General features: G+C 44.2%; 1 protein-coding gene and 1 long non-coding RNA gene across 2 annotated transcripts in view; one reads left to right on the top strand and one right to left on the bottom strand.

Annotated features, from left to right (window-relative positions):
• Positions 1–24,536, bottom strand: part of MYBBP1A (MYB binding protein 1a) — a 57,979-nt gene that overhangs the window by 14,299 nt on the left and 19,144 nt on the right. The window contains exons 22-24 of the mRNA XM_061355479.1: positions 23,258–23,389; positions 21,714–21,782; positions 639–752 (exon numbers count right to left, since the gene is read on the bottom strand). Of these exons, the coding sequence (XP_061211463.1) occupies positions 639–752; positions 21,714–21,782; positions 23,258–23,389 (315 nt within the window). The remainder of the gene's footprint in view (positions 1–638; positions 753–21,713; positions 21,783–23,257; positions 23,390–24,536) is intronic.
• Positions 19,137–20,965, top strand: LOC133213326 (uncharacterized). The gene is made up of 2 exons (XR_009725781.1): positions 19,137–19,636; positions 20,585–20,965. It is a non-coding gene; the product is annotated as an uncharacterized LOC133213326 (long non-coding RNA).

The raw sequence follows: 24,536 nt of genomic DNA, 5'->3' as shown, positions 1-24,536 counted from the left end.
CGCACCACAATATTAATCTGGTTGGTTGGTTCCCACCACATCAATCCACGAGAATATAATTGAATGGTATTTGCTTCTTCAGTCTTCTGCCCTGCAGATCACCTCCCCCAGAATGGCTGCACCCAAAAACTGTCATCAGGTGCAGTCTGCATCTGCTATTGAATCAGGAGCCCAGTTTTTTTCTGTACCAACGTATTTTAAGGTTTCCCCTCACAAACAATATAAATGAGGAGGCCTGGTCCAGAAGGTCTCCAATTCACTAAGAGCCAAAAGCCTAGAGCGCCTCAGGTCTATCTCTTTGGCCCTGAAGTTCATATCCATAATTAAAAATCTATTTTTAAAACCACCTTGAACTGATCTGTATAAGTGTATTCCCTAAAACTTGAGCTCTGCTTCCTAGATCCACACACAGGGACCACGCTTCTTGCAGCTGGTGAAAATACACCTAGCAGCCGTGTTACAAGAATGCCGTGATCCCAGTGGACACCACTCAGACCTCGCACAAGCAGGCACAACCCCTCCAAGATCAGTTAAGCTGAGCACACCTGCAGAATTCAGCTCTTTGAACAATCACCCCACTAGTAAAAGCAGCACCCATTAGGTGCTATCTATACATTTAACATGTTGAAGCTTGTTACCTTTGTCACTTGGCTGATGCTTTCTCTTATCAATTCCTCCCACTCCTCCTCTGTCATGAAGAGCTTCAGTTCACGAAGTAGCAGAACGTTGCGGAGAAGCAAACAGGCCTGGGCCTGAAAGAGAAAGGGGAGAGGAGATGTGGAAACTCTGCACTCTCTAGGAAGGTGTTAGCAATGCAAATACCCCACTGAGGCAAACAGCTCAGCCCAGTATGCAAGGAATGCCATGTTCCAAATGCCACATATCCTCCTCAACATGTATGCTACTCTGTTGGAAAACATTCTCTCTATCTTAACAGAGACACTCCTTAGGAGACAGGGTGGTCAGTTTTGGTTGAGAAGGTCAAAGGGGAGTGGAGGGATCATGCCACTTCTAGATTTAGGCATTCATATCCAAAATAAGTCTTAGTAGCTGCTCCAAGTGCATCACTTTCAGTCTCCAGAAGTCTGTAGGCAGCCCTTTGTGTGACTGCACCCTTTACCCTGGTGAATGCAGGAGGCACAAATAAACAAAAATAAAAGCTGGCAGATTAGCAAATGCTTCATTTCAAAGGAAACCTAGATGGAAACTGCTGTTCAGAGCAGCACTCAGCCTTGCCCTGGAGTCAAAGCTGCTCATTAAGCCTCTACATTAACACAGCAATGAAAAGGGTAGCCACTAGAAAACCAACAGTAATCTGCAATCTTCTTACAAGCACTTTTCTATTCCAGAACTCCTATTTTAAGGCTTTCTTAGGTACATGAAAAACACAGCAATAGACAAAAGCAAATGACAGAGATGCACCGAGTACACTAATAAGGATTAGTGCCGATAGTTCAGAGGATTTAAAGGGAGATTTTTTGTAGCAGCACAGAGCTAAGTGAGCAAACTCTACACACATATGAAGAAAAAGTGTTGCCTCCAGCTGCTATCGCACAGAACGAAATTGAATGTGGGGATAAATACCAAAACTCATTGGGAATTACGTCAAGAGTTAATCTTGTCCAAAGAAAGCAAGAGCTGCTGGTTTTAACCACACACTGCAACTGAACCCACCCTACAGAAAACAACCAAGCAGAGTCCGTAAAACTCCTTATCAAAGACACCATTGAGATGAAAAGTCTAACAAGCCTCAAGAGCAAATGCACCCTGGTGATACCCAACCTGGCCTTCAGATAGCTTTTGGGTCTATAGGAAGCAACCTGGAAAATATGTACCAAGAGACTAAGAACCAGCCATCTGGTACCCACTCTTCTACTGGAGCATTTTTAGGGAACTATTTAATGAAGAACTCAAAGTGAAGGATGAGAAGAAATCCCTGGATCTCCTGAGAGCAGTAAGAGCATCCAAAGTTGAAGGCAGTCAAATAGAACACCTCACAAGCTAAGAGAGGTCTGTGTTTCCCATACAACATACTCCAGGTGTCTGGGAGGGACAGGACACTGAATACGTGTCCCCCACCAGACAATTCCAGCCCTTGTATTTGTGTTACAACAGAGTAATGTCACACATCTGGGTAAACGTCCCTCCAGTTTGCACCAGTGAAGGGAATTATCCAAATAGAGTGAGTTTTCACATTCTGCTCTTTACTCATGGAAGAAAATGCAGCATGGAAGCAATGAGGCTACGTCAAAAGATTTATGTTGATTTAATGAGGGGGAGCACCCCAATGCCATGTTCAAGGCAGGCAAGCTTGCACATTCCGTTTCATCATGCGGAAGCTGTGTCTTACAGAACAAACTACGGCATGTACCAAATGTAGTGGAAAGTCACTTCAGTGCAATTAAAAAGAGAATGTGACCCTCAGAGTAGATAAAAGGCTGTAATTCATTGTGAAAGGCTCAGGCAGGGTCATAAACCTCAAGGCACCATCTCTTCTTTGACAATTACAAAAGCAAATGGGTGCAAAAAATAGAGAAGGGTCCTGTTAAGTTATCCTTATAGTACCTCAGGACTACAGACTTACCCAGAAGGCAAACAGGACCAGAGGCAACATCAATAAGGGCCTGCTCAGGAACTGTACCAGTCAGCAGGGGTGGGAGCACTGCATGTCAGTGAGGATAAGAAATGGAAAGAAATCAAAGCCACCCAAAGGAACAAGGAGCTCTGAAGACACGAGACTCAAATGCTGGACTGAGAGAACAGCCCCTGAATGGAACCTAGTCCTCAGTAAGCACTAGGCTTGACAATGGTCTTAAAAGAAAGGATAAAACCCACACTGAACATTCCCTTCTGCATGTCATAGATGAGAAAGTCAAAACACCAGTTATCTGAGAGCCCTGGCTGGTGCTATCACTCTTTACTGATTGTGTCACACTCACAGCTTTCATGCCTCCAGCCTGTATATTAGGTACAAGAAAATATGTTTTGAGTTTCACATAATTAAAACACTGATATTGCTGTACTCAACACAATCCTGATTGTTTTGTAACCCAATGATAATGTAATACTAAGCATGAACAACTTTTCTCATTTGAAAGAAGAAAAGATTTACTTGCTGGTTGAAATAAAATTTGGCTTAAGAACATCTCAGTCAGACAGCAAACGTGACACAAATAACTACAAGCTCCTCAGTGCTTGTACCATGCTATGCTTTAGCTTAACATTATCATGTTCATCCCAGAGTCAGCAGATCTTCTATTCCAAGAGCTAGCTGTTAACACATAGCTCATGTATAACCTATTTATCCAGAGCAAACTGCACAGTTAAATAGCAGAAGTTAACCTACAGGGAGAGGAACTGACGTCAGTGGGGTCAGCCAGAAAAACTAGGGGCTGAACCAATAGTAAAACCCAGTTCTTCAATCCCAGTCCAAGGGTAAACCCAGTAAAAAATAGCATTTCCCACTTCCCCCACTGATGCCATCCCACCTCAGCAAAGCAGGGCAGGCACCAAGTCTCTTCTCTAGAAAGAGGTGCAACCATCACACCTTGCTCACAGCATCTCTCAGCATGTGAAGAAGGGTCCTGGATGTCATCAGAAGATTGTTGTCTCCAAGTACATTTACTCGATGAGCAATTTAGCAACCAGGACCACAGAGCTGTTGCATCACCCTGGAAAGTAACAGCCCTCAGCAATGGCTTTTCAGACACAAGCTCATCTGTGACAGCTGAGAAACATCAAACCACTGGCTGGAAAGGCTGGAAACGGCTCCTCATAGATTAGTCCCCTGCAGGGTTCACATAAAGGATTTTAAATACTCAAAGAGGAATCATTTTCATGACCTCCAGGAGCTTCACCAGGTAACACACGCTTCACCACCTGATGTAGGAGGGGTTAAGAGTATCAGCATTCTGCAAAAGTAAGGGAAGATCCGAAGTGAGTCAGATCTCTAGGAACTATTTCCTCGCAAACACAAAGAAAGAGCTCTCTCTTTCCAATTAATTTTCCTTGATTTATCTTCCCAAATACATGGACACAATGCAGCTGAAAGCAGATATGACAGAAGTGTGCACATCTATGCATTTGGAAGTGTGTATCATCTCCCGCTCGCACCACATTTTACCACACGCCATCTTACCTGTCCCTCCTGGCACATCACACCAGCTGGTTTTGGGAACCAGACACTCACTCCACGTTTTTTATGAAAACAGCCTCAGAAAAAACGAGGCCATCTCGTGGAATGAGGCTTTTCCCACTGCTAGCCACCTCACACACCACGACCCTTCGGTGGTGCTTCTGTGACAATGTTAGTAGTGCAAAAAGATCCTTTAGAAATAAAAAGGTCACAAAATCTCCCTATTTTCTGAGAAACAGAGGGTTTAATGTGTGCACATATTGGATAAGAAAATACCTGTGTGCACGAGGGCTACAGGTATGCAAGTATGCAAGGTGTTTCCATTCACACACATTTAAAATAAACAATAAAAGCAGCATTTTACAGGCTTGTGCTTGAAGACAGAAGCCTTCTCCCTGCTGAGCAGTAGGAAAAAGAAACAGCAGTAAAAAGAACCTTTCCAATGCATGTCTGATCCCTGTCTAGTTTCTTACAGCTTCCTCAGAAGCAGCTGGGACCTGTTCACTACAGGAGGCCCTGACCTTACACAAACAACTGATTCCTATTTCCTTACTAAGACCTTTGAAGTCCCAGGCCACACACAGAACACCTTAGGAGGAGGCAGGACGCCCCAGCTAGTTCAAACCTTCTGCATCAGAACACTTGCAACCCTCATAATTTCTTACAGTAACCCATAACATGTTCATGATACAGTGACCATCTGCATGTTTTGCCATCACAACACAGACCAGCAGCAATTTGAAGTTGGGGAAGGATTTGCTCCACAACTCCCCAGTTCTGTCGCTGTCCCCCCTGCCCTCCCCAGCATCACTGGTATTCTGGAATGTCTTACAAGCACTTGGCAATTTTGGAGGCTGCCAGAACAATGCTGTTCCCAAGAATATCAGAGGATTCTCTGCCTTTTCCCAGTGCCAAGGCAAGCCTGCTGTGCTCACGACAGCCCTACGACAGAGCCAAGTATTATCAAGACTTCACAAATGGACAGAAACAGCAGAAGACCCAAGAGTCCCAGCTACCAAACTCTAGTGAAGCACAGAAGAGGAAGTTGTAACCCCCCCATATGCACCGTCTGAAATGAGAATGTCAGAATAGTTACAAGCAGTTGACAGCCACATTAGAGCTCTTCATTAAGGGTGGAGAAGTCTGCAGCCCATCCTGTGCCCTAGGAGCCCCTCCGCTGCCCAACCTTTTCTCTTTAATGTCTCTTTCTGAACGAAAGAGCACAAGATAGTAAAAAAAGCCCAAATAAGTGAAGTCTATACAAGCAAGGATACTAGATACATACACACACTCCTACATATATCTATCAAGCATACGACTAAACAAGGCAGAGATGCTCATTATCAGTCTATGTGGGAGAAGAGAACAAACAGTAACTAACTGCAGCGCTGATCCTGTGGTTTTCTGCCAGCTCTATTACTTTCTTCCTTATCTACAATGATTATAGAGAATGCCATTCAGCATAAACTCAAGTTTTCTTTATTGAAAGCAAGTTTCTAGCACAGGCGTAGTAGCCATGTAGGTCAGTAACTCAAGATTTCTTTCTGAACCAGTAAACGTGCTCACTGCAGTAACCGAGATGTGCTGGTAATTCCCAGATGTGCTCACCTACCTTATTTAGATGCTAAGAAGGAAAGCAAGCTGGCAGGGTTGATGGGTTATGCAACCTACCTTTACCCTTTACAGCAAGGGACAAGACATGCAGCCTGACTATTAAACCAGGCAAGCAATGGATTAACCCCTACCAATACAGCCACTGTTCTCGAAAGAAGTATCTAGCAAAGGCGTAGTAGCCATGGAGGTCAGATGAGCAGCTCTCCTCAGTCACCATCCAGGTGGGCTGGATGGAGGTGAACAGATCTACTACAGATTCAAGGAATGCTTTGGGTTGGAAGGGGCCTTAAAGCTCATCCAATTCCAATCCCCTGCCTTGGGCAGGGACCCCTTCCACTAGAACAGGTTGCTCTGAGCCCCTGTGTCCAACCTGGCCTTGAACACTGCCAGGGATGGGGCAGCCACAATTTCTCTGGACACCCTGTGCCAGCACCTCAGCACCCTCACAGGGAAGAGCTTCTGCCTAAGAACCAATCAAGATGGGTTTTCCCCAACTTATGCCTATCATTTATGCATTGTGGGCACAATTTTATCAACATGAAGGATGTCACCAGCATGGCAAGAGCTTCGTTTTCCCTTTATATATATTATAACTATAGGAAACGTTACCTGGAAAAACTGCAAGTTTGCACAGCTCAAATATATCTTTAGAACTGAAGAAGCATCAGGAGCTTTGGTGTTACCATCATTTCACTTCTCTTACAAGTCCAGGAGACAAAAATATACAGGTGATATCCCACCACACAGGCTACTGGTATTTCAGAGCACTTACGTCTCCCTTCTGCCACACACACTACAGCAGTGAAGCTACAGCATAACCTTACCTGCCAGCACACGCTATAAACCAGCAGCTCTCAGCATGTAATCCTCAGCATTAAGACTATTCTGCAACCATAGGGATATGGCATAAAGTAATTGCACTTCTAGAAATTCTCACCTACCAAGCCCTTTGAGACCGAATCACATGAATCACAGACTGCACTTGTGACAAATACCACCAGGAAAGCTGGGAACATATGCCAAGAATATGGGAAATTCTAAAGAAGCTTTCTTTGAATTTTAAGACTCAAACAATGAAATCAGTTCCTCACCTATCTGCAGTTTGTTGCCTGTCTTTAAAAAGCAAACAACCTCCCTCCAAACCCAACCCACAACAAGCTGCAGCTTATAGGACCGTTGGTTATAGGAGAATAACCTGTTGTTTCTTACCACGGTGCAGGATATCCAGAGCACCACAGCAAGTCTCTTCCAATTACTGTCAAAGCTTTTGTGAAGAGAGAACAAGCAGCATGTGAAGCCATGAGTCAAGTGCCAATCTAGCCTCAGTTAAATTACTCTATTTTTATGTCTACATTGTATCTGGGATGGAGATGAAGGCTCCAACAGAGCAGTCTTGACTTCCACGGGTTGCTTTTCATTTCTCTACCAAGTTGTTTCACACATTTGAGCATTTCTGAGCCTAAAAGCCACAAGTTTGTTTGATAACAGTTTGGCAGGCAGAGGCCAAGCTCAGAACAGCCTCAAAGCTTATTCAAAAGGGCAAATTAAGAGACAGGAAGGTGACTTAAGACTCACAATAACGGCACTTCAATCTCCATACAGCAAAATCACAAAAGACTCGGAAGCAATGGCAGTTTCATGTGTGCTATATACATATATATGTGTGTATATATATATATTCAAGTTTCCTACCCTTCCTTGACACATTATAATCAGAATGAGAAAAGACTGAGCACTCCAACACTATGGACAAGACTCTTTGGCTGAGAACTGTCATGACAGTATTTCACAGAGGACTTAAACTTGTGACTAACTTAAATCTCTGGAGTTTCACATAGCCTGTTAACCTCAACAGGATCAGGCTGCAAACTCTCTGGGGGAGGTGAGAAGATGGAAAACCAGGATTCTTTCCAAAGTTAAGGATAAACAAAAAAATACCCTTCAAGATCCTTAACTCACTGAAGCATCAAATGCCAATGCTTTACTTAAAACATACAAATCCTATGATAAAACTTATCTAAAGGCTTTAAAAATAAAGAGTGAAACCCAGAGGTGATTAAGAAACATTTGCGAAATCAGTCTTCCTCCATCCACAGGCAGTAACTGCAGTTATTTCACACATGGCACACGCACATTCTATATATACGTATTTCAAACTCAAGGGGCAAGGGAGGATAAGGCAAAGCCCCGGCTGTGGCTGAAGAAAACTATTTTTGAGAGCAAAAATTAATTTTTAACTCCCTTTCCACTGCTGAAACAAGCTGCACACAAGCACTTGAGCCAAGAGTCTCATTTAGCAGCTATCTAAAAGGTTTCAGAGCAGAAAGTGCTAGTGCTTTTGGGAGAATCAAGACTCTCATGACAAGAACTGCCCGTGCCAGGACACCTGAGCACCTCCATAACTATTTCTTGGTTTAAGAATGTGCTGTGAATGCTCCAAGGCAGAGCAGTGCCCAGGTTGTGTAGTCAGCTCTCAGCAGAAAGCTGTGTGGTCCATTTCTGGATCCTCTCCTGATGCCTGCGAACAAAGTCAGAGAGAGCTCATGCTGGCCAAGGAAAGACCATGAACATCTCTTCTGTGTGATCATCTGGCTCAGGAGCTGAATTCAATATTTTCTGCTCCAATCCAGTGTCTTCAGACTAATTACAGAATGGTTTGGGTTGGAAGGGACCTTAAAGCTCATCCAGTTCCAACCCCTGCCACGGGCAGGGACCCCTTCCACTAGAGCAGCTTGCTCCAAGCCCCTGTGTCCAACCTGGCCTTGAACACTGCCAGGGATCAGCTCTTTCGAGACATTTCCTCAGCCAGGCTTGATGCAGTTCAATACTGTTGTCTGGAAGAGGCAGAACGTGAGCAGGGTACAATGTGGCCAGCACAGAAGCTGTCCTACCAGACACCAGTTTCCAAGTCTGCAGATTTGCCCTCCTGCCTCCAGAAACAGACACAGCACAATAATGCAGTAGAAGTAACCACACACCAGAAACCCTCATCCACCAACCAGTACCCCTTGCTCACATCCTTTCCTGTGCATCAACCGCCATGCTCTCGGCAGAAAGGAGTTTCCTCCCAGCCCTTCCTTAGTCTGGCCTTGAAAAAAAGAACCCCACCAAACAGGAGATTTATGAGTCCAGGAACAAAATTCTCCTTGCCAAGAAGTGATCAAAACCAATGATATTTTATAGCTTAAATTAAACTCCTGCAACAAATGGATGAGAAAAATTTTGCAAGGCTGGTTAATTACAACATGTAAAGCATTTAAGCGACACCTAAATCACATTTTATAACCTTAACTGGAAAAAGCAATCTTACTCGGTGTAACTCCCACCAAGCATCCTAGGTCATCAAGCTCTTGGAACTGTGTTTTACAATAAGGCACCCTGCACTGCAACCCATTCTCATGCGCAGTAGATTGTACCTGTTCTTTCTCCTTAGTAAAAAAGCCGATTTCCACAGATGTGGCATGATTCTTTCCATCCAGGAACCTTTAAACAACTCCATTAGTACACTGAAAAGACTTGTCGCACACAAGACATTTTGCTCATTTGATCAGCATCATGTAAATGATCTGTTTAGGCCTTACTGAATACAAACAGACTCTCAATAAACTGTTGGGCTTGTGAGGGGTTTATGTTAACTTTAATTTTTAAACCTCTGAAACAGCCAACATCTCTCCCTCTAGTTTCTAAATAAGCTAAACAATTGTTTGCAAACACAAGGGTTTGTGTGTCCTCTTAAGCTGTTGGAATTCCTAGTGCAAGACAACTTCCCAGTCACTATCTCAGCAATAGAAAAATGGGAAAGCAACCACCTGCTAGGTAGGTAGCAGGGAAATAGGGTCTTTCAGCTCCATGGGAGAGGCTCAACACCAGTGAGGCAGGGATGGTCGAAACTCTTGATAAAACACCTGCAAGCAGAGGGAAACCAAATGCACAGGATGTGGTGCCACACTCAGATCTTGGCCCCCATTTCATGAGCTCTGCTGTTGGGTTTGAGGTTTTACTACCCCGCTTACTGAGAAAGAACAAAGCTCCCTGGAAGACAGCAATTGAAGCAAAACTGACCATGAAGAAATCTCCGTCTTTGTACCCCTCCTACTGACTCCTCTCTTCTCTTTAGTTTTATTATCCTACATAAACCTTTTCACCTGTGGCTCAGATGTCCTGATATAAGCAGCAGCAATGAGAAGTTAAAGCTATACAATTCTACTACTATTCCCAAGGCTCTGAGCAGCAGCTGTCACATCGATCAGATGGGCTGTTAACTTCATTCTGCTGCTCTGAGCACTTGTCTATACTACAGAAGGTTTTATCACATTAGCTATGCCGCGCACCCTCCTCCTCCACAACATGGAAACTGCTATTGCAAGACACAAGCACGTAAACCACCACCGCTCAATCTGGCTGCAAATGCAGAATGAGCTAGAGGCCACATAAATGCAGTTGCACCTACACAAGGTAGGTCAGCCCTAGCCCTGCAGGTAAAGCAGTCATCGCCTTCAATGCCAAAGTCACAGCAGTCTGATATTTTACCAGCACTTGAGCCAGCAGGAAACCCAGGACTAGCAATCGAGACAGTAGAGCAGCCTGCCTGCAGAGCAGTGTATACACACAGCACTCACTTTACATACAGGTTTCTTCATGCCCTAAAACATCATTACTTGATTTGTTTAACCAGGGACTCTACAAGTCATGTTCTCTCCATTGCTGCTGAGGAGTGGATTTCTTTCCACTCCTTTGCCAACAGTGCTCTGGAGGATGCTCCTGTCAGAGGAAAAGCCTCATCTTGCGCCTGCCTAAAGAGAGGAGCCCGCTTATGAGATCTTGCTCACTCAAGGACATGCAACAGGACATTTGTGCCCAATAAAAGTGGGCACACACAGAGCTGCTTCCTTCAGCACTGTTCTGATGGCAGCTGGGAAAGGAGGGGGAGGGAACTCATTAAATAATAATTAAAAAGAAAATAAAAATCAAAGCTCCCTCCTACAGCCACCGCAATCTAACAAGAACTAGTGACAGGAATTAGATGTTGCTAGATTGTAAAGGCAGTAGAAATGAGTGGGTACACACAGGGAAAAGATTTGACACTGTAAAAGGTATCTGCACATTAAATACTGGGCTTCACTGGCAGGCTTTCTGCCCCAGATGAAGGCTCTGCAGGACATCTGGACAGTCAAAACAGTGAACGTATAAAATAACACACTGGACTCATGGGCCAGGCTGGCTGATGGTATTACAGACCTGCTTTGACTATTTCATTTGCATAACAACAAAGATGCAGCTAGTGAGCATTCAGGGCTGGCAAAGACATTTACTTTGTTCTCCTTTCACCAGAGGCCAACAAGCAGACCCTCAGGACACAGCAATCCATACAGAACAATCCATATATTGGTCTGCTGCTCTGGTGACCAGAGAGATTCATTTCTCCCAGGAGTAACCACTTACCATATCAGAAAGGCCAATCAGTCTTAATGTTTCCCTCCAAAAAAAAAAAGTCAGTATCTTATTATCCTAAATTCTTGAAAATAATAAGATGCCATAATTAAATGAGCCATGAGAACACAAAATAAGTGCCCAAGAGCACTGGTCTTTTCTTGCTCTTTCCATAATGCCTAATTACAGGATTGAAACATTGGTGGAGAATATTGGTACCATAGGGCATACTGAGACCAGAAGAGAAATGAACAGCAATAGACTGCAATGCATCCAAGCCATTCCCTTCCTGCATTAAAAACCAACAATAATAATCAGGAAATATGCCCATTTCCCCCTCCGCTCCCAAATAACTTCTTTCCCAAGTTAAGAATTAAGTCACAATTTGAAAAGAAAAAAGAACCAACTATCTAAGGCAATATAGTTTCTTAGCATTTTGGAGGTTTTCCTGTTTTTTCCTGTTTATTTTGGAGCATTTCCACTTTGCTTTTATAAGCTCCTTACTCTTAAACACCACAACAAGAAATGCTCTTTTGTTGAGAAATCAAAGGAAAGTTTCTCACACAATGTCCTAGTAGCTGAGGCTCAAAGAAACATTAGCAAATACGAATAAACCTCTTGCAAAATCATCCTCTCTCTTGACCCTGCCTTTTCTCTTGGGGAAAAATATATATATATGTATATATTTGGGGAATATATATCTATATATATTCCCTAAAGCTTTCCTTTTTGTCAATTTTTTATTTTAAGCAGACACACTACTAAAAACGTGAAGAAAATCCACTGACACCTCAAGCTGCTTGCACACGTCGGTAAGAACATAGCCAAAGCTGTCTCCTCCAGTTCCCTCACCTGGCTGCTCCTCCCAACACTTTCCAAGCCAGATGTCTCCTCTGACCAACAAAGCCAATTTTCCTGAATTCAGGAGAGACATCCAGTAGGATTTTCTTTAGGCTATTCAGAAGGCAGCTACCACATAATGCAGGCTATTTAAAGAGACTTGGCTGAAGTCAAATTTAATAATTCAAGAGATTTAAGAGTGGTATGCATTCAAAAAACACCCTGCGTTGCCTAGGCACCGTGTGCCTTTTAGCTGCTGTCCCCGGTTCACTAGACCAGTCTTGATATTGCAAGGACAAAGGTTTTCATCTTTTGAGAACATTTATCAGCAGAAAATAAGAAATTAGAATTGCAATTCGCTCCAGCATCAACTCTTGAGGTTTAGCTTTCAAAAGCATAAGGAAGTACTCACATGTCAGTAAAACTGTTAGTTTGGAGCATTGAAATAAAGAGCATTGCTAAGCAAAAAGTAAAAATTAAATAAAATGAAATTGTACTGTGTTGAACTTTGTAGATTTCTCCATCCACCACAAGACCTTTTCATTTTGCAGAAAGCACTGAGAGAAGCACCATGACATGATGGGCCACACATCGCCCCTTGGGAAGAGGCACAGGGCTTGAGACCCTGCTCTGCTTGGAGGCTGCTGAGAAATCCTGTAGAGGAATCCAAACTCCTTCCTTGCACTTTAACTTTTGCAGAGTGGCATTTTAATACATCCCAAGGGAAAGCATCCAAGGAACAAGAAGCATCCAAACTCCATTCTTCCCTCATGCTTAGACAACAAAAATGGACCTACCGCATCCACAGAATCATAGAATCACAGGATGGTTTAGCTTGGAAGGGACCTTAAAGTTCATCCAGTTCCAACCCCCTGCCACTAGACCAGGTTGCTCCAAGCCCCGTCCAATCTGGCACTGAACACTGCCAGAGATGTGCCATCCATCTTTCCACACAAACCCTTAAGGACATACTTGCCAGTGAGTAAGCCCAGGTTGGCACGCCGTTTTAGGCTGCAGAAGCCCTAAGCTTTCTTCACTTGCCAATGAAACACCTTCCAACACACTTGCTAGTATTTCCACACCATACCCAATACCCCACTGTAAAGGCAGCAGAAATCACTACCCAGAACTTCAACAAACCAGGATTCTACCCTGATGCTTCTGTACTATTTTGTAGCATGAATATAAATTGAGCCCATATGACTGAGACAGTCCTCAATTTCATCACAACCACAGACATTTCTTCCCCTCCTGGTTTTGTTTTGCTGCTATTAAACACATAGGAATGACCTTGCCTCCAAGCAAACTTTTCCCCTTTGCTCTCCACAAATATCCACTCATCAAATCACTGGAGGAACTGTTTGTCAGGCTGAGCAGAACACACTTGGGTGGTTCGCTCTCCGTTTAAAAACTATCAACTACCAATGTGTCAGATGGCAAGTTTAATTTAGTAGGCTAAGAAATTACTCAGTCTTGTAAAATCACTGCAATATGGTATGTATCTAACTCAGTAAGTCCATCTGACATGCAGGGCTGTTAATACTACTGATCAGCCCCGTCCTTGCACAGCTCTGGCCAGCAGCTGTGTCTGCAGAAACAACTAAAATGTAGGTGGCCATTTCCTTATTTCTTCCCAGCAACACACTAGAATGTTGCCTCCATTACTGAGGATTTGTTATTTGATCATCAATACAACCAGTAACGAGCAGAATAAACACAGTCTGTATCCCAGAATCCAAATAGAGGCAAACAGGAGCTTTTTCATGTTCTGTTTGTACTGCTCTGAGTATGGTGGAATGTAAGGACTGGGACTGCTAACAGGGCAGTTTCTGTGTGCCAGTCAGTTAATGCCTGTTATCATTATGGATTTGTATATGGGCAATGCAGGCATCTATCTGCTAGACACTTCCTGCAAAAGACATAGGGGCCATTAAAAGGCACCATGAAATACAACAAAAAACCCTGATATGATGGGAAAACTAAACATAAACAGCAAACAACATGCACGATGCTCCAAAGAGACCCAGCAGACTCAGTGACAGGGGTCCCTTGTTAACTGAAACACACCATCAGCACACAAAGTTCTCAATGCAAATACAAGGGAAAACTCATGCCATGGGATTTCAAGCACTCAGCTTAAATGCAGTCAGGAGGATCTGAAAAATTTAAACTGATCTTTTTCAACTGCCAACAGTGAGAGGAAAGGGAGAGAGAAACGTGGCTTATAAAGCAGTTCATCAGAGAGCATGATGTTTTGCTATGGCATCAGACAACCTTCCAAAGAACATCATTTATAGATGCTGTCAATGTCCCCCAGCTCTCCAGAGATGAATTTCTTTGAGCTATCCCAATGCAAGAGACGCTCTCAAAAATGAGAAGCTGGGATGCAATAATCCACATTCACAACCATCCTCAAGGTCTACGAATTCAAAATCTCTACACAAAAATGTAGAGCACTCTGGCCTTGACCCAGCAAAGCACTTAAGTACTCAACTGCTTCCTCTTTGACTTCAGAGGGACAGTTTGCATACCTACAGCTAGTTCATATCACAGGGCTTTGCTGGCTTACACTGAAATAGCTCAAAAATGTCCCAAGAGCCCACCCATAGATCAGCTTTACCTTGGAAAACACAGGGTCTCCTTGACCATCTCCTTACACAAAAGAAAAACAGGAACAGGAGGAGGACACTGACTGGAGCCAAAGCATGTCACTTTGATATAACATTTTCCAGCTGCAATTGGATTCTCTTCATTGAACAGAGAATGCGTAATGAACAGAAGACAAAAAGGACAAAGCTTAAAAGAGCCACTGCAAGACCATACTGCACAAGAAGCTGTCACTGCTGGTGGGTAACACCCTCTGAAGATCTGCCTGCCTCAACCAAACCCTGGGACAAGCCTTCCTCCTAGTGACACCTCTATGGGCGACACAGGAGAAGTGTGCCCTACCTCTGCCAAAAGGTTGAAGGATGCTTTGAAGGAATGGTACCTTTCAGACATGGCCTATTGCCTTGCTAGCACCAGCAGCCCCAGTCTCATTGCTGATGCAAAGAGGGAAGAACTGAACTGGTGCTGATACTTATTTGGGAAGGTTTATTTTGCTTCACTATTAGTAATTTTGCTTATGCAAAATATTCCATAACAATATTCCTATATCACCTGCTGGAAACCACCTGAGAGAATGCAGGCAAGGCATTGTGCATTAATGCAATGATACATTCATCTACCCCAGCACAAGGAACTGCCCAACGTACACAAAGAGGGGTGCTGGCTTCTGACACATTGCAGTGCTTTTATTGTTATTGCTGTACTAAAGTTTAATTACTTTTTAACTTAGTTATTTACACAGAACATAAACAGTTCAGAAAGTAACTGTCAACCAGCCAAGACCTCTTTGGCAGGACTTAGGGATGAAATCTTACTCTTCTGGTGATGGCAGCTCTGGCACAGAACTGCTTCAGTTCTGTAAAATTATGTCTATATATGTTTGATCCCCTTGGGGAGACTGCCAAAGCACCAAAATTAATTAGCAACTTACCTAAAATACACTCTGTATTAGATAGATCTTAAAGGGTCCCTTGTAACAGACTGCTTTATAAAAACACATTTTCAAATATTAATGAATATAAGTGACAGAAGATGACATTTTGAACTGTCTCAGTGCCCATTCTCATCTCCACACTCAGTAAAATGACTTTTATGAGTTTCATGACAGCTCTGCGCTTACATCAGCTTTGCAGACTTCTAGCCAAATCACAGAAGATAAACTCACTTGATGGACAAATATAGCATCATTATGCTCCCAGCTACTGCAACATCCTCAATCAATGCAGTTTTACATGTAAATGTATTCAAACTGACCACACTGCAAAAGTAATTGCAAAGGCTCTTAGCAATTGCACTGAAAACGTACACTCCTAGTGCATTTCCCTAAGGAGAAGGACAAGAGACAGGTATCAAATAGTTTGTGGAAACCCTAGAAAAAAGTTGCAGACTATAAGTGGTTTGTCTGCCAACACAAGCGAGATGGAGACAATGCTTCATTCCTGGTAGCAGTGGATATTTCATTTACTAGTCTTCCTTCCCAAGCTGTTTTCAGTACTGCTGCTCAACAAGTTGGATTTCTCAGGGAAAAGCCTGTTTGTTCCACTCCAGGCTTCCAGAAAGGCGATGATCAGCCTGTTTCCAGTCCAGAGCTGGCACCTGGAATACGGACATGCCTGCAGAAGCCTGCATCAGCAGTAAGCCTAGCTACTGCAGTGAAACCAGCCTCACATTCTCTTTCTTTGCCTGATTCTCAGACTAAGAGAGTAAGTTTTTAGGGTAGAAATTAGGGTAGAAGCATTAGTTCACAGACTCATCCGGTCCTGGCAGACCCAGCATCTACGAAAACGGGGGAGAAGGGCTGGAAATGCCGCAAGAACCTCACCACAATTAACAGTGCACCACCAAGGGGTTTGTGCTGTAACAGCATCGGAGACACAGCCCAAGAGTGCACAATCACAGATGTTATTGTAGCTATGCTCATCATACTGATGTTGCTAAAAATAAACCAGGAAGACATTCCTCACCTGAGGCTCAGGAGGGTTCTGGTATGTAGCTGAGTCATGCAACAATCATTAAACTAAACACACCTCAAGCCCTGGTTTACACTCCATCAGCACAAGCCAAAAACCCAAACCTTTTCTGCATATTGAAAAAGCAACACTGCACCCACTGAAACAAGGCACAAGGAAGTAATTTGAAGGTCAAAGTCTCCTAGAAAACACCTGCAGTAGTAAGATCAAACTGCTTTGAGAAAGGAGGAAGCAAGAACAAGCTCACACCATCTTTTTTCTCTAAAGAGAATTTAAGAGAATGTGTTTAGTGCTTGTGGAAGACATCAGACTGACAGCAACATCCTTAGTCAACAAAACAGCCCAAGCCTCCCTCCCCATTAGCACCCCACACATTCTGCCTGGCTAACTGCAAGGCTGTGCAATGCCAACGGGATCATCTGTGCCAGAAGCTTAACACATTTTATCAGCACCAGGTCAGCTCAAATGTGTAACACAAGCTTCATTTTTGATGACTTGTCATTTTCCCATACCAGTCTTAAAATTGAAGACTATATCCCTACCTGACATTTGTACCTAAGCTACTTAGAGCACACGTATGCATGCTGGTGTGCATGTAGGTACTGAAGTCTAGAAATGTTACCTACACTTTACTCAGGTGTAAACACCTTGTTGGTAAGAGAAAGCTATCAAATCCACCCGGATGTATGAGCCTGTGATGTGTGCACCACTCCCATTTTCCTACGACTGTCGATATTCCTGCTGGCCGTTACAGCAAGTACAAGGTCACAGTTACTGACTGCATCCAACAAGCTGGATTAGACTACTCCAAAAATTCATTCTTTACCACCTTCTTTCTTTTTTTACTGTAACTTGTAACACTTCTCACACACTAAAAGTCCTCTTGAGAAGCCTCACAGTGGCTGCTCACAATCTAGTCATTTCATATCGTTACTATTCACTTCTTTCTACAGTGGACAACAGTGCAACACATCACACACACGAGGCAGGCCAAATTCTGAGAACGCAGTGCAGCTTTAAGTTGTAAGTTGGTTTAACTTAGACACATGGGGAAGCAAGGAGCAACAGGAGTTTAGGAAACAGATCCCAACTGCTACTGTAGTAACAAAAAGAAAAACCAAAACAAAACAAACACCACAGCAAAACCCACCAGACTTCTCAGTTCAATAAATGAAAGACATCCAAGCATCAGTGTTTTCATTCTTTCCAAGCCTGAAGCATTTTGACTTGCACACAGGCACCACTGGGACAGCAGTCATCTTTAGCTCCACACTTCAATGTGGAGGGTGAAAAACAGGCCAGCCAACAGATAACGTTGAGCATCCAAAGCACCCGCTGCCAGAATCACAGTGCATTTGAACTGGCAGCAGATGATTCACAGTGTCCTGCAGTCAGTGTGGTCTCACCAAAGGGGAAAAGTCCAGCTCAGATGCATAGGCTACCTGAAACAAGGTGATTTTGCAGACCCATTGTCACACAGATCTTCATCTTGCATCTTTCTGATGTATATGTTTAAAAAGGCACTAAGTGAATTCAGGGTGGGATGACAACCCCCTTCCCTGGTCAAGCATCCCTTGCCCTTTGGTCCTTCTCTCACAAAAGACACCAACCTCTCCAGCTCTTTCCTTTTCCAGAGAAACTGCTGCATTACTGTTTCCTGCAGGCATCCGCACTCCAGGATTAACATCACAGGAACAGAACTTGGCCCCACGTACAAGCTTCAGTTTCAAGTTCAGTCTCAGTAAGACCATTGCAAATTCACCTTTCCAGTTTAAAACTTGCTATACAGGTTGAGCTTACTGCTACCAACCCAACCACTGGGAGCCAGGTTTAAAACTGCCTTAAGAGCTTTCACCCCCCAACGTGCTGTTTGTTTTATCTCACGGATGAGTTCAATATGGAGGTGAACAAACCTACCACTGCTTTAGGCACGTAGGAACAGTGTCAGAGAAACAGGGCTGACTTGATGTCTGTCACACTACCTAAAGTTTTGTACTAATGCTTCCTTCTTTACTACTAAGCTTTGAATCAAGAGACACCCTCTGCTACACCTGCCTTTGGGTATCTCCAGATGACCTCTCTCAACAGCAATCACAAAGGCCAAAGAAACACACCTCCCAGAAAGGCATGTAACACCCATTCCATGACTACAAACACCTTTGTCTTTACAGAGACAGCACTGCTGCTGAGGGTCAGATGATCTCTGGGCTTTAGAGGTGACTGAAACAGGATGCACAGAAAGGCTGCAGCATTTGCAAGACCCAGTTGCCCAAGTCATCAGCCACAGCCAACACTCCACACTGACAAACTGCTTTCCAGCATTCTCGTAACTCACTTCATGTTAAATGAGCAGTCCCATACGGTGAGATAAATCTGAGCTTTCACCCAGCCACCTCTGCCCCTGAACTGTCTCTGTGTCATGAACAAGACCAGTGAATTCATCAAAATCCGTTATTTTAGCACAGCAAAAGGGAGAAAGGTGGGGAAAGAGGAATGTGTGCAGGGGAAGGGGGGGGCAAGTTTTCAGTCAAACCATCCTCATGTCCATTTTGTGACATAACTGCATGGACACTTGGGCACCAGACAGTGAGGTCCCCAAGGTCAGGACAAAGGGCTGGGGTTGGAAAGGCCAGACTGCTCCTCCCCAATCCAGTGCCAGCTGAGCAGCATTTGAACAGCTCCTGCACTTCCTTGAGGATGCTCTCTCAGTTACAACTGCCCAGAAATTAAGTTCAGCAGATCTGCAGCAGCTCACAACACGAGGCACAGGAACATTTCACATACAGTGGAGGTTTGCTGCTTCCTGACAAGAGCCCAGGCAGGTCCAGGTCTTGCTCTACACTCTGTGGCTTACAGAGCACACCAGGAAAGAAATCACCTCAACAGGCTAGTCCAGTGCAATCACTTAGAGATCAAGGCTGACTTTACACTAGAGGCTCCAGCAAGAACAGTAAGAGCTGAACATGTATGGCAGGGATCAGTTGGCTGAAAGTTAGAACAGAGCCCTCCAAACTACTCTCACAAACACCCAGGTATTAAGGTAAGGAAGGAACATCCTCCCCTCTCACATTCTCCTCATGAACCACTTTTCCTTTAGTTCAAAACTGACTAAAAGCCCAACCTGAAGGCGAATCTGCTTCTCCTGCCCCCATGGAAAGGGCCTCCCCCAGGCCAGCTGGGATAGTGGCCAGCAGCATTGGTGGGCCAGAGCCCCAGGGCTCATTACCAGGCCAGCACAAGACATGGGGCCAGAGCTGTGAGCCTCCACCTTCCCATGTAGAGCATGGCCCTGGGGACTCCCTGCCAAAGGGATCAGCAGAGCCAAGAAGTTAAAATCACAGTGGGATTAGCTGCTCACATCAACACAGGAGGCACAGCCAAAACAATTGGCTTTAATAACAGGAGTGTTAGAAGGGGAATTAAGCCTCATGTCTCTGAGATTAAGCTAGTTTAATGATTAGAAGCCACTATTCAGAGCTGAAAATGGGAGACTACCCCACTTGCCTCTTAACTATATGGGCTGGCCAAAGGGAAGGTTATCAGACCTTGGTGTCTTCAGGATTCTGAATTAGGACAGCCCTTTTGGTGGCCCAGCCTCTCCACCTGACTCCCCCAGAGGCTGCCAGGAGCTGCAGAGACTCCAGAGAAGTTATCCCCCTACTATATACAAAATATGACTCTGCCACATACAGCCACCAAGTTTGCCCCCACCCTCTAAGATGCAACCAAAGCACATTTGCATTGAAAACCTATTGGAATATTGGAAACAGGAAAACCTGGAAAATTAGGTATTTGATGAGGTGAAGACAGAATTCCTGAGAAGAAAGCAGTGTGCAAAACATACAAAGCTGCAAACCCAAACTCCACAGGCTTTACACAGCTTATTGTGCCATGCTGCCTTTGTTTGAACAGCAGTATATCCATGTTCTCTACCCAGTCCCCCACACACAGTACACTGCACATCTTCCCCTACTCCTCCCATCCACAGATAAGCACACTCTGGAAACAAAGCTTGAAGAGATAACTGGAAGCCCTGAAAGGACAATGCTATTCCCTGTGGGGAAACAAAGACAGCCACATAATGAAGCTGCCTGCTTGGGATGCTGCTCTGGTCTCTTGAGGATAGGTTCAAGTATGTGCCTTAAAATTAATTTGTTATTTTGTAACACATCCTTATTTCTAGGCACTGAACTTAAAAATAGCTTAATTCACTCTTCTCTCTAAATCAGAGCCATTCCTGTTGAGTAAACGACCATGAAATGCAATTTACACTGACAGTGTAAAGCAGCCCCACTGCAAACACACACCTAACCCTTCACATTCCCTCCAATGCTCAGAAACAATAAACCAGCTATTTATGAAACTGAAAGGTCAACCTAGGATGCATTTCTGCAGGGGACAGATGCATGTTACAGCTGGGGGGTGGGAAAGTCTGAGCACAGTGCTACTGGCCCAGAGGGCTTTTGGTTATCAACTACATGGAAGGCCCCCCCCACTGCAGTGAAAACCCAGACAGGCCTCATTCCCTGCTCATGCAACAGTGAGCTGTGCACTCACCCTGCAATGTTTTATTGATAAGGCTCCACTAACTCTGTGTTAGTCAGGCACATGCACTCAACCATCACAAATCGGATCTATAGTACAGGTGGTTTTAAACTAGACACAGAAGCACATGCCCTAGAAAGCACAGGACAGCTTGCAAGGAGCAGAACAGATTCCAGAAGCTAACCCTGAGTTAGCATTAGGAGGCAAGGAGCATGACACATTACATTAATACAGGGGAACATCCTACCAATAAGAAAGTAATCAAAGAATAAGTAACTGAAGGCAACCCCCCTATCAATCAGGCCTCAACCCTGAAAGCTGAAGGCAGGTTTTAAAGGAGATGTTACTAAAGAAACCCCACGACTGCACATCTATAACCTACTTGCACAGCTTCAGCCACGCACCTGAAGCAGCGAGACAGTATTTGCAAAAGCTCTCCCCCTAAGCCCACTTCTCAAAATTGGGCAGCCCTAAAGGCAGCATTAAGCATATTAAGCATCACCTGAGCTGCTGTGATTGACTTCTCCAATTGACTGTTTAATACAGCTTTGTTTGTTTGCGTTCCTCCTTACCTGCTGATGTTGCCTGGCTCCCGCTGTGATAAACTTGACAAGAGTATCTACTAATGGCTTACACATGATCTGTAACGAAAGACCCAATCTCTTATTAGTGGTTTGCTGGCAGACAGGTTTGGTGTTCAAGCAAAACAGCCTGTATTTTACACAGCTTCCTGAGTGAGAATTAAATGCCACAAGAAACAAAAGTGCCCAGAGATCAGCAACAGCTTATTTGAAAATTAACAGCTTTGCTCACACCAGCCCCGAGTGAAATCTTGAACACAACAAAATCAGCAGCAAAACTCTTAACTCAGAACTACCAGGCAAAGATTTCACCTCCTGTGTTCTGCCTGATTCTGGATTTAAGACTGCATCTTCCTTTACACAGGCAGCTCACTTTGCACAGAGGAACAGTCCCGGGGCAAAAGAGAATATGCTGAGTTAGACTGCAGAACATCAGAGCCTGGAAAAAGATCTGAACCCACCTGCTAACAGGGCCAGAAACAACAGTCAGGAGGAAGGCCACCCTGCAGACCTCCAAGTCACTTTAAAGTTGTGCCCTGCTACAACTCTTGATCAAACCAACCTTTCTAGAGGAGTAATAATTGTCAGCAAAGCTTGATGAACTTCTATTCTGGCCTAATCCACCAATTTCTACTCTTACAAACAAAATATTCCCAAATTCAAGGGCACGAGAAATGAGAGAGCATCTGGACTGTAAATACCTTACTGAAATACCACTAATACCATCTAGCAGGCACTGGAAGGTCTGGCAGGGACAGCAGTTTGCTGCACACTTCACTGGTATCTTGTGCAGACAATTATTCCAACCGCACCACCTGAAATGGTTTCTTTGGGGAGGGGGGAGGAAAGCCTACTGAAAGAACAGAGAGCTCCAGCAAGTGGGCAAACCCTAGCTTTAAAGAGGCCAGGGTTTGTGTATATCTTTACCTTTGTTTTATAAAAGAGATGAATGATGTGGAAGAGGGGATCAAGTGCACCCTCAGTAAGTTTGCAGATGACATCAAGTGTTTATCTGTTTATCACAACAACCCCATGGACCACCACAGGCTTGGAGAAGAGAGGCTGGAAAGCTGCCTGGTAGAAAAGGACCTGGGGAGGGTGGTTGACAGCCGGCTGAAAATGAGCCATCTTGTGCCCAGGTGGCCAAGAAGGCCGAGAGCATCTTGGCTTGGATGAGCAGTAGTGTGTCCAGTCTCATGCAAACCTTGCTCATCCTATCGTCCTGACTACTGGTAAAAAAATCCAAGCTTCTTAAGCTGTATTTAAAGAGCAGACCTCCATTCATCTATGTTCTCCACACAGTATCCCAGCCCAAACCATACATGAGATCCTGGTCTTCTGCAATGTTGCTATCTAAACATACAGTACTAACAGTCTGCTATCAAAACATACAGTACTAACAGTAGGGGAAGATCTAGGAAACCTGACAGCAGTTTTAAAAGCCCACAAAAAAAAAGTTTCTCTCCCTACTTCCCCATGAGTTACAACTGGACTTGGGAGCCAGTGGAACATACCACACAGTCAGCAACACTCACCGGGAAGCGCGTGAAGAGATCATGGAACATGGAGCTCGTAAGGGCACTGTTCCGTTTAGTCAGGAATTGTGTTAGTGCTTCCTGATAAACTGCAGTCACTCTCTCCATATCCAAACAACCTGTGCTCAAAAGCTATAGGGAAAAAAGCAGAACAAGAAATATTTCCAGTGAAACACAAGGATGAATCACTAGCAATGAAAAAATTTCATTTCTACCAATGCACACAGGTTTTTCCAACAACCACATATTCTTGGGTAGTTTACATGATACAGGCCTATGGGATACAACATTTAGAACCAGAAAGACACAACAAAATGGGCCTCAAACATGTTCACCCAAGTACTGCCAGCCATATGATCACATTAATGAAGGGCAGCACAGCTTTCTAGTAAGACTACAAACACTGCATGTAGTGTGGGGGCTGTACGTCTAAGTTTGTGGTGGGCAAGTCTAACACAGAAGGCTCACAGAGCACTCAAAGCCCATCCCACAGCAACTGTGCTGTGCACATGGCATGCCCAGCTATAGAGTTATCAGAATCTTCAGATACCAGTGTATTTAGATACCTAGATCTACACACACTTAGCAGCTATGGCCAGGTTTTCTGGGTACCCAGCAGACGAGCCCTAGCTCTGATGAGGGATCCAGCTAGCCCAGAACTCTGTAGATGCTCCAGTATCCCCCTCTGGTGGGAAACAAGGAACCAGACATACAGCAACCAGCCAAGAACTGCACAGACGCTATGGATGTAAACTAACAACACAAGGATGAATGGAGAGGGAAGCATGGAGCATCGCATCCCAACGTTCCTTACTGTTCTCCTCTTGCCAAGGAAGCACTGCATTTTGGGAGGTCAAAGCTGTGATCTTCACAATAGCGGATGGACCTTTTGCTAACCTCTGCCCAAGCGATTTTTCCATGGCTCCATAGCAAGTTAAAGCCATGTTAAGTGTTGTGTCCCATTCTCAAGTCAAATACCCAGGTCTACTTCAGCTGAACACAGGCTAGAGTAGACAGGGGAAATGGATCCTGAAATATCTATCCTCAGTTTCCCAGCCAAGTGTCTGTGCTTTGCACTTATTTGACACACACATCTGCAGGGGAAGAAATATGATTCCTCCTCCCAAGCAGATGTTTATTGCAAAAATCTTCTGTAGTAACATGCTTTCCCATAGATTTAACCACTGCATCATAGGATCTGCTCTAGTTCCACTCTCCTGCTACTGAAAAGCTCCAGATTGTGCTCACAAAGCACTACTCACTGAAAACACACAACACC

Source organism: Neopsephotus bourkii, unplaced genomic scaffold (assembly GCF_033783945.1).
Source record: "Neopsephotus bourkii isolate Nb327-2 ecotype Australia unplaced genomic scaffold, CSIRO-AGI_Nbou_v1 NB_804, whole genome shotgun sequence".
NCBI classification, from domain to species: domain Eukaryota; kingdom Metazoa; phylum Chordata; class Aves; order Psittaciformes; family Psittacidae; genus Neopsephotus; species Neopsephotus bourkii.
The sequence above is the reverse complement of the archived record's forward strand: the minus strand, read 5'-3'. Positions and strand labels throughout refer to the sequence as shown.